Source organism: Lycium ferocissimum, chromosome 5, assembly GCF_029784015.1.
Source record: "Lycium ferocissimum isolate CSIRO_LF1 chromosome 5, AGI_CSIRO_Lferr_CH_V1, whole genome shotgun sequence".
NCBI lineage: Eukaryota > Viridiplantae > Streptophyta > Magnoliopsida > Solanales > Solanaceae > Lycium > Lycium ferocissimum.
Genome location: NC_081346.1, coordinates 4,363,352 through 4,380,312, shown reverse-complemented (window position 1 = coordinate 4,380,312; position 16,961 = coordinate 4,363,352). Strand labels below are relative to the sequence as shown.

Here is a 16,961-nt window from a genome sequence, read left to right as displayed (position 1 = left end):
TATGTCAATGTATACAAGACGTGTGTCTTTTCTACTCACACTTGACACTTATCACCTAACTAGGGTTAAATACTACTATATACTATTTTTTTCAATTTAATGTTTAATTGTTCATGTTAAATTGCTTGTTTTGGTGTAGATACTAGGTTTTATACCTGCCAAATTCAGAAAAAATTGGGAAATTTTCAAGAAAAGGATCTTGTTTCTTTTACCTACAATCTTCTTCTTTTTTTAATTCAAAGAAGTTGTAGAGGGGTGTAAAATAAACAACAGATAGCTGGATGCATAATCAAATTAAACATTTGCATTAATTTGTTCTTTCAATTTAAATGAACAATCGCTCGCTACAACAGACAATCCAAATTTGGATTTTAAAAAGAAAAAGAAATTGAAACAGACTTCCACATTCGATTGCCAAGCCACGCATCTTTTACAAAAAGGGGTGGCGCAACTTCTACAACAAATTTTAGCCCCTTATTGGGCAAACTTTGTTCCTACACAATATTTACATGAACGTGATGCATAAATTTTTATTAACTTCTATACACTGACGGTATAAAGTTAACGCAATTCTCTATTAGAAAATCCTCCTGAAAAGTAATAACCACCATTAGTATCAGCAGGAGTGCAAATGAAGTTAGGATCAACATTAATCCAGTCATTGTATTCAACTAATTGTTCAGATGCATCTGTCAAAACTGTGTTTCCCTGATAGGATCTTAGCATGGGTTGCTGCTGATGTTGAGCGTTGGGATACTGATCCATTATTGGTTCTCCTGTTCATATGAAAAAAAAAATCATCATATTATGTATTAGTTAGTTAATAACCAACACATTGTACTAAAATATAGAAGCAAAGTGCGTTGACTCTTACTATTAATTCCAAAAACTTGTGCTTTTTTGAAAAAGACCTCTTTATATAATCTTTAGCAAGTACAACTAAAAGCAACTTTTTTTTTGTGCATGGGGGCATATGTGATACTGTTAGGTAAAGGTAAGCTTAAAGAAATTAATTATGACGTAGTGGTCAAAGAAATGGGTTGAGAATCATGAGATTTTAGGTTTAAATTCACATTAGGTGATTTCTTCTCATATTGTTCAAGTCTTGATGGACAGAGTTACCCAATATCTATGCCGGTAAAAAATAATGCAGAACCCGTGAAATTAGTGTAGCTGATCCGAACACCAACCATTATTTAAAAAAGCGTATGAATTACAAACCTTGAGTTAGTAGTGCTGGCTCATTCACTAGACCATCAACTTCCTCTAAAGAACTCCAATTGGCGTAAGCATCCTTTACCAAATTCTGGATATGGGCCTATTAATACCATAGTATAGATATTAGTAAAATTGTTCAAGTACAAAATGGAATAAACAATATCTCAAGACTCTAAGTGCATATAAAATCGATAATTTTTTTTTTTTTTTACCTTTTGTATTCCCGTTAATTCACGAGTAGGATAAATCTGTCCATCAACAATTGCCTTAACAACTTGACAAATTGGACTAAGGATGAGGAGGTAGGTTGCTCCACGGGCCATATATAACTTAGAGCCCTGCTCACAAGTTTTTGCATGCTTGTATGTCACTTCCCACATTTTCTCTGACATCCCACTTCCCAGTATCTGTAGAATCATAAATAATTATTAAAAAATCTCTTCATAAAATTTTCTTTTTAATTCATAGTACTTAATTTAGATTTGTTTTGTCTCAGTAGAGGCTTACCTTTCTAAGCTTTGGTGTGTCAATAGTGGCCAACTTCAAGAAATCTTGTACAGTGTTGATGTCATTTGAACGCAGCTTGTTGTGAAAAGTTCCATCTTTTCCAATCTTTTCAAGACGCCACACATCATCTCCTAGTGCTGGTGGATAATGTTTTTTGTACACTACAATATGTTAACATGTCAGAAACTTATTATTTTGCAATTGATACAAAATAATTTGTACAACACTATCAAATCATTTAAATGATAGCTATAGATAACCGTCCCCAAAAGTACATTTAGTAACCTAAAATATAAGTAACTGTAGAAGGCAGGGAGCTCAATACACTATCAGTATAAAAAAATCATTTATCTAGTAATATTGTAGTAGTATAGTTTGGGTCCTTTTGCAATTTATGAAATTCTGATTTTAGAACTCAGAATAATGAGCCTCGGATGTTTGTCAAGTTAGAATATTAGCTTTGACTACACAAAAAAAATTATAATGGAAAAATAAAAAATTGCTTACATTCTCCGCGGTGATCTTTAACCATAAAAGATTCAGTAATAGCTTCTGCTATTCTCACACCAGTTTGACCGTTTCCAATTTTAACCACTTTTGCGCCAATTCTAAATTTCCTGCCTCGAATCCAGCTCGAATTATCAGTAAATTCAATTTCTCCAACAGAAACAGAAACAACACCATCTCGCATCGTAAAATTAAGTTCACCAGCAAGCAATGGCCTCTTTCCAGTTCTCTCCTTTATGATGTTTTTGTTGAATTCATCGTGTGACCAATTGGTTTCATTAAAATCTCCGTCGAGTACGACGATTTCTATTTTGATTGGATAAGGTAAGGTTGTCGGAACCATGCCTTCACCACTTGTATCGACCAATAGAATTTGGAGATTTTGGCCGTCGTTGGTGGCGATTTTGGTACCTGTGAATATTGTTAGAGAGAGGTTTTTGTTGAAAATTAAGCGAAGATTTGATGGTTCTAATGCTTTGATTCTTAGTGAAGGAGATCGAGATATGGAACGACATGAGTAACGTTTCAGTCCATCTTCCACCTCTTCATGAACCTGCAAATTAATTTCAGGTACCTGTTAATACTTGGCTAGCGTTTGTATATAGATATATAGATGGAAAATGATTTTTGGAAGTTAGAAATTGTGTTTAAACATGCCTTTTACTTGAAAAAGAAATGGACTTTTTGTAAGTAGAAAACTTGAAAAACTAGTCTAAAAAGCTTTTTGAAATTTAAAAATTCATCTTCAAAAACTGCTGAAAAAACTGAAACTAACCAATGTTTTCAAAATATTTTTGAAAAGAAGTGAAAAAAAAAATTATGGGCAAATTGCACGATTACCCTTTTGTTTTTAAACATGCCTTTTACTTGAAAAGAAGTTAAGTTTTGAGATCTCAACTACATTTTAAAATTTGAAAAATTCATCTTTAGAAACTGCCAAAAAAACTGATCACTTTTTATAACCCTTTTTTTGGAAAAAGTAAGAAAATCTATGGCCAAACGAGAGCTTCTGACATGGTGGGTTAGTTTCATGTGACAAAGTTACTTTATAAATTTATTGTTGTACTGAAATGGTAAAGTTCATTAATTATACATGAAATTTACTCAATCCGTGCAAAAAAAAAAAAAAGGCCGAACGAGAGCTTAAATAGTCTGACTAGGTTTAGTAATTATACGATGAAATTTATTCAAAATTAAATTGTATACATACCACTCGACGGAGCATAGGTTCCAAGGCAGAAGAGACGTTGTCTAAGAAATTCACCATCACCACTTCTTTAATGACACTACAAATAACCAAAGAAAGGATAAAAGATATAAGTCAGATAATCATGATAAATCAACGTTGGAAAAGAAAAAAACAAGCAATTAAATAAGTATTTGGACATGAATTATTAATTGATATTTAAAAAATTCGTAGTGTACATACGAAGCAAAAGAAGGTCTAGTAGTAGATCTCATGGGTTTGTAATTTTGTTGGTTCGGGTCGGAATCCGAGTCATCAAACAACCGTTTATCTGCCATTTCTTTGTTGAGGAGTTAAGTGTAATAAGCTCAAGATATTTTCAGTACAAATTCACTATTAAAAATGGAGCTTAGAGAGATGATGAGGGATGGGTAAGTAGGAAGATATGAAAAGCTGGAATACATGTATATATAGTACAGAGCTGGAAGACTTATAATTGTAACATTAAGGGTTAAATTGCGTAATTAGAGAAGTTTCGTGGAATAAAGAAAGAAACAGCGTGGCAAGAGAGGCTCATTCCAAACTTCCGAGTGATCCAAGGCAGCTTGATGTAACGACTTTAACGTCGAGTCCATCTTCAAGTCAAGCCATCATATAAATCCACACACTCAAAATAAAATACTCATATTTATAAAATCAAGTAGGTAATAATTTCCTAAAAGATCACTCATGTTTTGACAATTGCCTCTTAATATCACTTTTATTTATTTTAGGACTAGAATATCACTCAACTATCCACATTTTCCTTAAAAAATACTAAACATTACAAAACCCTCCGTCTCTCTGTTAGTTGGCATCTTGTAAAAATCACATTAAAATTTTATTTTTTAATAATAAATTTATGGAATAATTTCAAAATCCTCCCTCCAAATTTGTCTTGATAACACTTAGTTTCCTTGTGGTTTGAGATATTTGCACTAACATCCCTTATTTCAATTTTCGTAACCAAACTTGTTTAAATAATTAGAAATCTATATACTTCAAATTTACCCTTTTATAACTTAATTATGTGAACAATGTTTCGTAACAGTTCTCTCCTCTAAAATTGTTAGGATTGTTATATTAATAGTTAGGCTAAAAATTTAAAACTATCTTATATCTAAATAAGAAATCCTAAATTTTAGTATTAATGTCATATCACTCTGAGAAATCCTAAATTCTCGTGTTACGGTAATATTTCTCTTTGTTCTTATAATCATGTTATTAATAACAATAGTTGGGCTAAAAGGAGCACATCACGCTTTTATTAATTAGAGGGTGAGATGAATAATCTATTTTTTAAATTCTTATAGTTGTATAAGCTAATAAATTTTATACTAATTTTTTTGGTAGAAGGAGCATAATTATATCTACGAAAAAGGGTTGGAAAAGATGTATATACGACGTAAGACTTTAAAAATAATTAATGAAGCGGTATGAAGTCCATGCTTTTGAATCAATTTTCATATCACAATTGTTGAATTTCATGTTTTAGCGTTCGAGATTAAAATTTTTAAAAATAATTAATGAAGCGGTATGAAGTCCATGCTTTTGAATCAATTTTCATATCACAATTGTTGAATTTCATGTTTTAGCGTTCGAGATTAAAATTTTTAAAAATAATTAATGAAGCGGTATGAAGTCCATGCTTTTTGAATCAATTTTCATATCACAATTGTTGAATTTCATGTTTTAGCGTTCGAGATTAAAATTTTTAAAAATAATTAATGAAGCGGTATGAAGTCCATGCTTTTTGAATCAATTTTCATATCACAATTGTTGAATTTCATGTTTTAGCGTTCGAGATTAAAATTTTTAAAAATAATTAATGAAGCAGTATGAAGTCCATGCTTTTTGAATCAATTTTCATATCACAATTGTTGAATTTCATGTTTTAGCGTTCGAGATTAAAATTTTCATGCACAAAAAAAAAAAAAAAAAACAACAACAACAACACTTTACCTATAAAATTAGATAGTTATAAATTAGGAAAAATCTTACGATCAATGAGAAACTATTATCTTCAAAAGTTCAAACATTATAAATAAGGTTACAAAAGGGTATATTAGCAACATAAATAATTTTTAGTATTTAAAATTAGTTTGATTACAAAAGAATCAAAACAAGGGAAGCTAATGTAAAGGGAACTAAGTATTATAAAGGCAAATTTGGAGGGAGGTTTTTGAAATTATTCCATAAGTTTATTATTAAAAAAGAAATTGAATGTGACGTGGCATGCCAACTAAGAGAGAAGAAGAATTTTGTAATGTTTAGTATTTTTCGGGAAAATGAGGATAGTTGAGTGATATTCTAATCCTAAAAAAACAAAAGTGATATTAGGAGGCAAATGTCAAAACATATGTGACCTTTTAGGGAATTAACTCGGTAATTTGCTCGCGCTTATTATATGCTGGATAGCCTTATTAAACTTACGAATTTGAATATCAAAAATAAGAAAAAAAAAAAAAAAAAACTAAAGATATATTATGAACATTCTGAAATTATATAATTTGGCGTTGTTAGTATATCTCAAGAACTTTTAATGAAAGATTGCAGAAGTCTTGCATTCTATAAATTTTCAGATTCTAACATTTGTTCCTTGATATAATTGCCTTCTGAATATTGATTGATGTTTTATGGAACAATCAAGCATCGTTTTGCTAAGTTTGTATACAGGAAAAGTATATAATACTCAATACTATACTCGTCTTCAAATCTTTCATGATTGGGTTTGGGGAAGGCATTAAGTGTCTCAAATCAATTCAGGAAATGACTTGTTTACATGTTTTGTTGCAAATTTACTTATGATAAGATATTACAAGAGAGGTTAAAAAAGAGATGAAACTTTTAACTTCATAGAAACCAATTATCAATCACAATTCACATACAGTTCACTTGAAATTTTGAAAAGAGGGATGAATCTTCAATATGCATCATTCACTGAATCATCATCCTTTCTATTTTTTTTAAGCTTTTTAAATGAACAATTATAAAACTATATAATCCAACTAACAGAAAAGAAATCCTGAGAAGTTCAGTTATATTCTTTGCAAAATCCATATGTAGTTCTTGATGAAATAAATTTCTATGCAAATTGAACAATACTACTTTGGAGAAAAAAATATAAGAAGATTACAATATGACCGGGCTAGCTGCCCATATGCGGCACCATACAGCATAATCCTCCCGAGGTACATATCGTTACATTTCAAAACTCAAGTCTCAACCTATCCTCACTTAATGTTCAGAACTTTGAGCCTTTAGCCAAATTCACATATCTAGACATGATTTAGATCCAGCACTTAAAGGGGAATTCCTAAACCATTCCAGTCCTAGTATTTTGCTTGAACTTTGATGCGAAACTTTGACCACAAATTTCTTGTATACATGTGTTTATCCATGAACTCGTGACATGTAAAATTATAGCTTGCCTCGAAAATAATCACGCTTTTGAAACTATAGTACTTGCAATTGTGTTACATATCGAAGCCAGATCGTCATATGACGTATTGTAGGTAAATCGTGTCACCTTGATATCGTGGACGTATATTTAAGGACTTCCAATTTCTCAAATTCAAAACACCATGGAGTACATGAAGATCAACAAAGTTTGTAGATCTACTTGTTAGACTCAAGATTAGTCTAACAAAGTCTTATATGTATCAAGAATTTGGTAAACAACGTAAGTTTTAACTAATTTCAGTATAAAGTTACATCTAAAGAAGTACTCCAACCCTTCGAAAGCATCATCCCTTATTTTTGTGGCTTGGAATAAAGAAGAATGTTCATTATGCGATGTTATTTTTGTACTGCAATATGCAAAAACTACCCCAAGCATGAATAAACCCGCACTTTTTGAGCAATTGAGTTCCAACAACTAATATTTTACATTAAACGTAAAGGCTAATTTTTAGTACGATTTTGTAAATGTTAGCCTTGAAAAACATACCAAGGCTAAACATGTCCAAGATCATCATGAGAAATAATGGATATTTGATATTGGCTATAATTGCAAACAACTTAATGTTCCACCTAAAACCATTGATACTATGTAGCCTTGGAATAAAAACAGGCCATAAGAGAGAGCAAAGAGTGAAAGAGTAAAACAAATAGTTTATATTCAGCGTAAATGTGAAACACTAAAAAGTATAGAGCAAACATTTAGAAAAAATCTTAAACACCTAAAAGTACAGAGCAAAGAAGTACGGCAAACCCATAAACAATACACACGTTTCAAGACTCTTGGGTTTCAGATCCGTTTAAAACACTTTTTATCTCACAAAGATGATATCAGTCTATCATCCAATCCCTCTCCTTTTTCATGACCTGCTCTCTGGTCATTTTGCATACCAATCTCTTGCCAAGATTAAAACAAACGGGAAAATATTGAATATAGAATGAAATAATACCAGTTTATCATGACTTGAATGCCATGGTTCACCTATTTTGATTCCGCTTACCGATATCTCTCTATCATTTTTGTCCCTCAGCTTAAAGTTATTTTAGTTCAAACTGTTATCATTAAACTTATAACGGCAAATTGCGTACAAATATCAAAAGCAGGGATAGAAGACCATTAATAACTTGCCCAGCTTTGCAATAATGATCTGCACTAACTGAACAGGAACTGAGGGCTGGAGTAAATTTTCAAAACTTGAGTGAATTATTGTTAAGAAACTGCAAAAGCTAATCAATATATAACAAAGAAATAGGATCAACAATCTTCATTACCAATAAAACAATACACTTTATTCATAGATGGTCTATAATTTTGACATATGGAGAGAGTGTTTTGCCTTAAAGATTAGTATCTTCATAATCCAATTATTTAACGAACATGTAACCTGTAAGTGCTATTTACTTTTGTGTGCCTTTTTATTTGTCATAGATCACATCTGGAAACATAATATTAAATATTAAATTTCAATCCAACAAAAAAAAAAAAAAAAGGATAAAAGAAGAGGGGATCTTACCACAAGGGTAGAAGCCAATGTTGGAATCACCATCAACTTGAACAATAGAACAGGCGCCAGAAAAAACTGATGAACATAATTAGGTGGCTGTTGAAGCACCTGATAGTATTGTTGAATAAAGTAGGAATCCACCTGCGAACACACGGAAAAAATAATACCCATTTAAAATCAATCAAAAAGGAATGGCAAAAATTAATATGCATATTGTCAGAAAGGCGATGGAAAACCTGAGTGACACCGAGGGAGAAGAGTATGAGTTCACCATTTTGTCCATCCCAAGTGAGTCAAGAATTATAATCGACAAAAGCCCTCGATCCAGAACTTTGGGTCACAAAAAGAAAATTACAATTCCAATTGATATGTAGGAAAAGTTAAATTATAATATATATTATACCATACAACAATATCGTATCTCCTTTATTAAGTAGGGGAAAGGTATCAGAGAGAGTTGTTTAACCTTAAAATGTAGAACAGTTAGATTTATATGAGGTGCCAAAGATATGCGGCTAAATTCAATTAAGGATTTAAATAGTATGATATATGATGAAATGGACAAAGAATCGAATCTAACCAAGTGCTGGATACGTATGACCTCGGGCTAGGAAACCGAGGTCGATATCCTTTCGTTACGAGCTACCAAGAGACACAAATAAAATAAAACTCAAGAGCAGATGGAAACTGATGCAATAATTTCTAATGATTGTTGATATGAATTCTTTCTCTCCTTCTTGTTGCCAACCCCCTTCATGAATGAAGACCTCCCTTTTATATAGTAGAAGAGTTTTAAACCTAGTACAATTCTAAATAAAGCAAATAAATCTGGTGACAGTTGCAGCGTCGGGATTGACGCCGAAATATCCGGGTGAGGGCGGATATTTCAGTCTTCTGTTAATGACAGTCAATCATCCTTCGTTTATCGCCTCGTACTGGCCCGAGCTCGAGCTCCTCGATCCCGGTGAGGTGGTCGTGCTGTACCCGAGCATAACCATGACAACGGGAAACCGATCGTACTTGTGTCCTCAGTTTTACCCGTATACAAGAGTATGAATAGGTATTGAATTGGGAGAAAAGAAAGAGAAGATTCCGAGGTTTGGAGGAGTAGTTTGGTGGCTAATTAGCGAAGAAGTAAACGGGGAACGAAAAGAAGCATCGGGTCGTAAAAAGAAAAGGGCTGAAATGGAGTCAGAAAAATGGGGGGAAAAGGCAAAAGAACAGGAAAAAGATAAATAGCTTTCCTGTCCAATGTGGCGTGCCATGTCACCGGATCTATGTCCTGCAATTATATAGATATATAGATTTTAATACCTAAAGTATTTTTTTAAATATCTAATGTACTTTAAGGAGTTACTTTTAATCAACTAATCCAATTTTATATGTTTCCTACACTGTGATATCTTAATCATGGTTATTCAATAGAATATATTTTTATTTCAATTTATCATTTAGCTATAACTTAAATTGATTTTTTAGATGTATTTTTACTAGGGGACAGGGAAGGAGATTACAAAGTGGGAATCGAAAGTTCAATAGCCAATCAATTGAGCTACTAAAATTTCCCTAAATTGATTAGTTTAATGAGTTTGATTAAACGGAAAAGGCTTAAATATGCCATCGAACTATAGGAAATGACTCATTTATTCCACTCATCAATAGTTTGGCTCATTTATGCCATTGAATTATCTAAAATGGCTCATTTATGCCACTTATCAATAATTTGGCTTATTTATGTCATCGCTCGTTACCAAAATGATTCATCTATGGCATTTTTCATTAACGCCAGTTTTACAATATCAGATATGACACGTGATTTCCAATTAGAGGTCTACGTCGTTTAATTAAACCAGCCCAATTTTAAATTTCAAATTAATGAAAAATCTAACCCATACACCCGACCCACCCACAAGCTATAATAGTAGTTGGAAGTACGTGTAATAGCTTGGTATTGTAAAGCTGACTTTAATGAAAAATGGCATGGATGAGTCATTTTAGTAACGGACGATGGCAATAAATGAGTCAATTGATGAGTGACATAAATGAGTCGTAATTTTAGATGTTCGATGGCGTATTTGAGCCTTTTCCGTTGATTAAATACTACAAACAAATTATTCACACTTAATATTCAAACTAATTTAAATACATGTAACATAATGCATCCTAGTATCTTTAATTTTTCATACTAGTATTCAGCCACAAGCCAACCACCGGCCACAAAGAAATCAAGGAACAGTATAGTACAGGGAAGACAAAAGCCAATGATGAATCTATATCTATATATAATATAAAACTAGCCATAGACAAGGCGATGTGTGTTTCTACATAACTAGCATTCCTATTTATCTTTTTCTCCTTTTTTCATTTAAGTACTATGTTAAAAATAACTAAAGAGTTACTACTTTAAATCTCTTAATTATGTTAAATGTGCTACAAATTACTTTCTCTGTACATTTATAAGAAAAACGCTCAGATTATGGTATTCAAAATAAATACAAGTAATGAGCATTTTCCCTTATCATATGAACGTATTGCCATTACTCCACACGTCAACCCAAAGACACATTAAATTCTCTTAATTACACCTTAATTCCTCCTTCCTCTTGTTTCTTAGATTTATATTTTACAAATGACTGATTTCTTTTACTAAAATTTTGCTTCCTCCTGAAACTTTAATTCTATATTCTTGTTGGGTACATAGTGACCAAGTAGCAAAATTTGGAGAATTTGTTATGGCATGTTCAAGTCTGTCTGGCTTTCTACTCATCGCATGTTCTTTTATGTTATCTTAAATCTTGGATAGTTGTTTTTTCTTTATACATGTCTTATTTTCAGATGATGTATACTTTTATTTTTTGTACGTAGTGTTATATGTGATTGGATGTGTTATCTTTGTTCAGCCCTGATTCCCTGCGCGCGCGTAACAGAAAAGTTGTACACATTGCATTGAAATATAGTTTGATCTTCCGAATCCCTTTGATTCATCCACCTTATTGGCACAGAGAGCTTATTATGGGCTTAATCACTACGATTCCAGATACTACACTCACCCTATATCTATTGGCTTTCCTAAAGCACCCATTAAAGTGTTCATTCACTTTCCAAACATAACTTATTTTGATTCCCATGCAAGCTTTTCACACGAGATAGGAGATGAGTGGTAATCATTGTTTAGGCAACTACGTTGTTGTGCAGAAAATGGTTTGTCAATTTTCAAAAAAAGAAATTAGTATTTTTTCGAAGTTTCACGGCTATATCAAATATGTATTTCTCATAAGGATATTAATTACAAGATAAATTAATCAAAAAATGAAGAGCTGTGAGACAATCAATAATTGCAAGGGATGACTAAAATGTAGTAACGAAAGGGTCATTTGACATAACTAAATGGACAGATTCTTAGAAAGTTAAAGCCAATTAATGTGATTATCCTTGAAATTGGACGATTAATTCTTTTGTTCATACTGAGTTGCATATTTTGTCCATTAGTTTTTTTTTATTATTATTAGGTTTCCTTTTATATTTTATTTTTACTTCTTTTATCAAATTGAAATGTTTTTTCAGTAATACAATATCGTCATTATTTAGTCTGCGCTAAATTTGTGGCAAAAGGTTGAGCACCACCAAAGCACATGAGGAAAATTGCTGGAATGATCAAGTTAACATTTTGCATTTGTATTAAAATGATAGGTTTTAGGTATTCCGACTTTCAGAGTGCGGGGATTTTCAAAAGAATGTTTAAGTATTCATGACGGCCTATTTAGTGGATGACGGCCTATTTAGTGGATGTGTACGATGTATTTGTCGTATTTATCGTGTTCTTATTATCAGAAGATTAGAAAGAATTTCATTTACTAAGATTACATGAATCAAAGCTATCAGTCTACAATTCCTAGATCTTTAGTGATATATATATATATATATATGTCAAATTATTTTGAGTTAATATCACGTGGATAAGAACACATATAAATTTATTTTTATATGCATTTACATGAATAATTTAATAAATTTTTATAAATTTTATTTCTAAATTCAATAATATTTCACTGGATATATTGTTTTTGTAACCGCGCATAGCGCGGATAGATTTACTAGTTAACACTTTAAAGCAAGAACTTAAATAGTATCAGACTTAAGCATCCTTAGATAAAGGACAAAGAGGGGTTGAAATTTATCTTATTTATCTAAGAGGAACAATTGTTGGCTAATTAAAACAGATGATATTTTTAATATAGTATGATATTATTCGTTTTGAGTCAAATTTATACGCATTAAGAATATTTTTACACCTTATATATGTAGCTTTTTTAAAAATTATTATATGAAACTTTGTTCGCAAACTCAGTGATAATTATATTATGCGAGAGTTTATATATGTCTAGGGATAATTACTCATTTCCAATCAAAGAATTAATTCTTCTCTTCTTTAAAGAACTTTTAACTTTAATCATCATATGCCCCAAAAGGAAGAAAAAAAAAGGAACCTCTTCGAAACTTGTCAATTTATAATTTCTCCAAACGCCAAAAGCATAGATCGTGACAAAATTACTCCCTCATAGTTAATTTATGTACACTTTTCATTCGAGAATCGAATTGACCAAAAACTTTGAAACTAAATTGGATTATGTTTACTCAATATTTAAACATTAAAATTTATATTTTTGAAAACTACACTAAAAGATTATAAGTTGCAACTTTTTCCCATATCAATTTGGTTAAAAAATACATCTTAAAATGTTAATTAAAAATACGATTTGAATCTCGAGAAAATTTAAAAGAATATATAAATTGAAACAGAGGAGTTAATTAAATAGTACTAGTACTTATTAAATAACGACACATACGAGATAGTACTTATCATAGGTTATTAAAAATTTGTTTACAAAGACAGACAAAAATACAAATATAGTACAATTAGTAGTAGCGTTTTGTCAAACTAACCCCCCCTCCCCGCCTCCCCCCACCCCAACCATCCAAAAAACACACAAACACACACACAGCTTGTTAAATAACATCCTTAGGAGTTAAAATTTTGTTTAGAAGGTAGACAAAGATAATATAGTTAGTACAAATTAGTAGTAGTATTTTGTCTAACTAATGGCCCATTTGGCCATGGATAATTTTCATTTTTTATTTTCATAATTGGAAATAGAATAATTATAATTTTTTGGAAATTTACCTTGAAGTTGAATTTCGGAATTTAGAAAATTTTAAATCTCTGCTTTTACATTTTTCGATTCACAAAAATTCAAAAAAAATTCAAGTTGCACCTATTTTCAAATACCAACTTTCAAATTTCGCATTTTTTTTATGTCCAACGCTAAATAACACTCCGCCCCCGTGCCCCACACACACACACAGAGTTGACAACAAGAATGGGACAAGATAAGCCCAAAAAAGCAACACATCCACACAAACCAAAACTTCCGGCCAAACCCACACTGCAACCGCGTCCCACATAGGCAGGGTTAACTTTAGTCAATTGAATATATACTAGCAATACATGCCCACGTCGTCGGCCGACAATGTCCTATTCTTTTAATTAGTCGGTCTTTAAGGTTTGTATTTTAAAAATAACTTTTAAAAATATTTTAATTGTTATTATATATACAAAATGTATTTTATGTACCATCACTTTAGTTGTAATTAAAAGTCTTTGAGATGGAAAGAGTGGTTTTTTTATCATTATCATGACAGAAAAGTTGTTCATTGATGTAAAAGAAACTTAGTAAGAATATGAGGGAAAATTAATATTTTGATTCTAAATTTTTTTCTTTTTTAAATTCTTTAATATTTTATATGTATCTGATAGGTTGATATCCATTTCAATTAAGCAACTATTCAAATCCAAAAAATAAAAACCATTTTGTTGTATATATTGGATTAAAATATTTTTATTAAATTAATTAAAAAATATATTATAATTTTTTATATTAATTGTTACAAAGAAATCAAAATTAGAAAGATATATGTTATATCATTAATTACCAAATTTTAATTCTGAAATGAAATATAAAGTAATACATTTTACAAATGTAAAGAAACAATAATCAGAGACTGCAAAGGAGAGTAAATAAGTAAAGTATTGACAATGAAGGAAAACGGGGATAAATGTCACTCTATCCCTTTACTTTTATTTGTCGATGTTAACATATCAAGGAAAAAAAAAATTTCTTCTTATTTTACCCTTCACATTAATTATTCATTTTCAAATCATTTTCTGAGACTATTGAGTCTATATACCAATAAATATGGATATTATGATAAAATATACACTTGATTTATTCATTTTTAAAGAACGTGAAAAGTCAAAAAGTGAACAAGTTATGTAGGAGCATTAAAATAACTTTTTGTACAAATTTGCATTGCTATTGTTCGTCCTCTCTTCCACGTTTAAAGTATTGTGAATAAGGAAAACGAGATAATAGAAATAGAAAAGAAGATAAATATAGAATAGAAAAATAGACATATATTTTTAGTAATGTGGCCAAGTAATATGGACGAACAGAGTACTTCATTTTTATTAATTCTTAAACAACGTAAAAAGTCAAGTATAGTAATGTGGCCAAGTAATATGGGGCGGAAGGAGTACTTTATTTATTAATTCTTAAATAACGTGAAAAGTAAAAAATGAACAAGTAAAAGTGCACGAAGGAAATATATATGTGTTGGAGAATTAAAATAGAAGTGCACACGTGTATACACGAGAAGAGAACAAATATTCAGTACTATGGCATATATCCACGTGAGATTTATTAATTGTCAAAGAATGTGAAAAGTAAAAAATGAACAAATTAAAATGCACGGAGAAATAAATTTGTATAGGCGAATTAAAATTGAATTGCATATGTCATACATGAGAAGAGAATAAATATTTAGCTAGAACACGAAAATCCTAAAAGTGAACAAGTAAAAGTGCACGGAGGAAATAAATGTGTCGGAGAATTAAATTTAAAGTGCATACGTACACACAATGAGAAGAGAATTAAATATTAAGTACTATGACACATGTCTATGTTAATATGGACGAAGGAGTATTTTATTTTTATTAATTATTAAAAAAAGAACGTGAAAAGTCAAGTATAGTAATGTATTATAATATGGGATGGAAGGAGATTCATTTATTAATTCTTAAATAACGTGAAAAGTCAAAATGAACAAGTAAAAGTGCACGGAGGACATAAAAATGTCTGTAGGAGAATTAAAATAAGTGCACACGTGTATACATGAGAAGAGAATAAATATTCGATCTTGCTATGACATATATCCACGTGGGATTTATTAATTCTCAAAGAGTGTGAAAAGTCAAAAATGAACAAATTAAAGTGCATGGAGGAAATAAATTTATATAGGAGAATTAAAATTGAATTGCATATGTCTATAGAGAGAATAAATATTCAACAGAACACGAAAAGTCAAAAGTGAATAAGCAAAAGTGCACGGAAGAAATAAATGTGTCGGAGAATTAAATTTAAAGTACATACGTCTATACATGAGAAGAGAATAAATATTAAGTACTATAAACCATGTCTACGTGGGATGTAAAAATAGTTGGATAAAGTGTACAAATTATATAGCTCATGGTATAAGAATTTAATGCGGGTACAATTCGTGAAGCCGATGGGTACAAGGAGGAGGCTAGCGTACATGCGTCCCTCCATGACACTTATTATTTTTCAGTACTATGGCATATATCCATGTGAAATTTATTAATTCTCAAAGAATGTGAAAAGTCAAAAGTGAACAAATTAAAGTGTATGGAGGAAATAAATTTGTGTAGGAGAATTAAAATTGAACTGCATATGTCTATACATGAGAAGAGAATAAATATTCAGCTAGAATACGAAAAATCAAAAGTGAACAAATAAAAGTGCACGGAGGAAATAAATGTATCGGAGAATTAAATTTAAAATGCATACGTCTATACATGAGAAGAGAATAAATATTAAGTATTATGACACATGTCTACATGGAATATAAAAATAGTTGGATAAAGTGTACAAATTATATAACTTATGATACAAGAATTTAATGCGGGTATAATTCGTGAAGCAGTGGGATACAAGGAGGGACTGCTGTGTTCGTCCCTCCATCGCACTTATTATATATAGAAATTTGACAGTGCGTTGAACAAAAAACAAAAAAAGATAGTATATTTTATTTTTCGTGTTTTTCCTTTTGATTACTTTGGACCCTTTTTTTTAACGGAAGAGGGCCAAATATACCCCTGTACCATCGAAAAAAGGCTAAATATAACTCTCGTTATATTTTGAGTCCAAATATACTTTTTCTTCATATATTTTTGAGTCAGAGATACCCTTCATTTTAACGAAGAGACATGTGTCATCATTCTATTGATCTATTTTAAAATGTCCCTTAATTAATAAAAATCTAACTCATAACTCAATATCTAATAAAAAAATCTATACCCATATCCGGTATGCAATTAAAATGAAATCTTTGCTCCTCCTCCTCCTTAGCAGGTCCATTTCATCAAAGCTTTCATCTTTATCCATTTGCATTTTGCTATACTCTTC

At 30.9% G+C, this 16,961-nt stretch overlaps 1 protein-coding gene across 1 annotated transcript; it reads right to left on the bottom strand.

Moving 5' to 3' along the window:
• Positions 1-301: 301 nt before the first annotated feature.
• On the bottom strand, positions 302-3,872 carry LOC132055531 (protein SAR DEFICIENT 1). The gene is made up of 7 exons (XM_059447407.1): positions 3,662-3,872; positions 3,443-3,518; positions 2,233-2,785; positions 1,726-1,886; positions 1,431-1,625; positions 1,222-1,318; positions 302-776 (listed from the first exon to the last, which is right to left on the bottom strand). The coding sequence occupies exons 1-7, from the start codon at positions 3,754-3,756 to the stop codon at positions 562-564; spliced, it is 1,392 nt and encodes a 463-aa protein (XP_059303390.1). The 5' UTR covers positions 3,757-3,872; the 3' UTR covers positions 302-561.
• Between the last annotated feature and the right edge of the window lie 13,089 nt (positions 3,873-16,961).

Excerpts from the sequence above, each read along its gene's own strand:
- LOC132055531 (XM_059447407.1), bottom strand. The coding sequence starts at position 3,756 with ATGGCAGATAAACGGTTGTTTGATGACTCGGATTCCGACCCGAACCAA. Across the intron at positions 1,319-1,430 it reads AATTAACGGGAATACAAAAG|GCCCATATCCAGAATTTGGT; the intron begins GTAAAAAAAAAA and ends TGGTATTAATAG. Across the intron at positions 777-1,221 it reads GCCAGCACTACTAACTCAAG|GAGAACCAATAATGGATCAG; the intron begins GTTTGTAATTCA and ends TCATATGAACAG.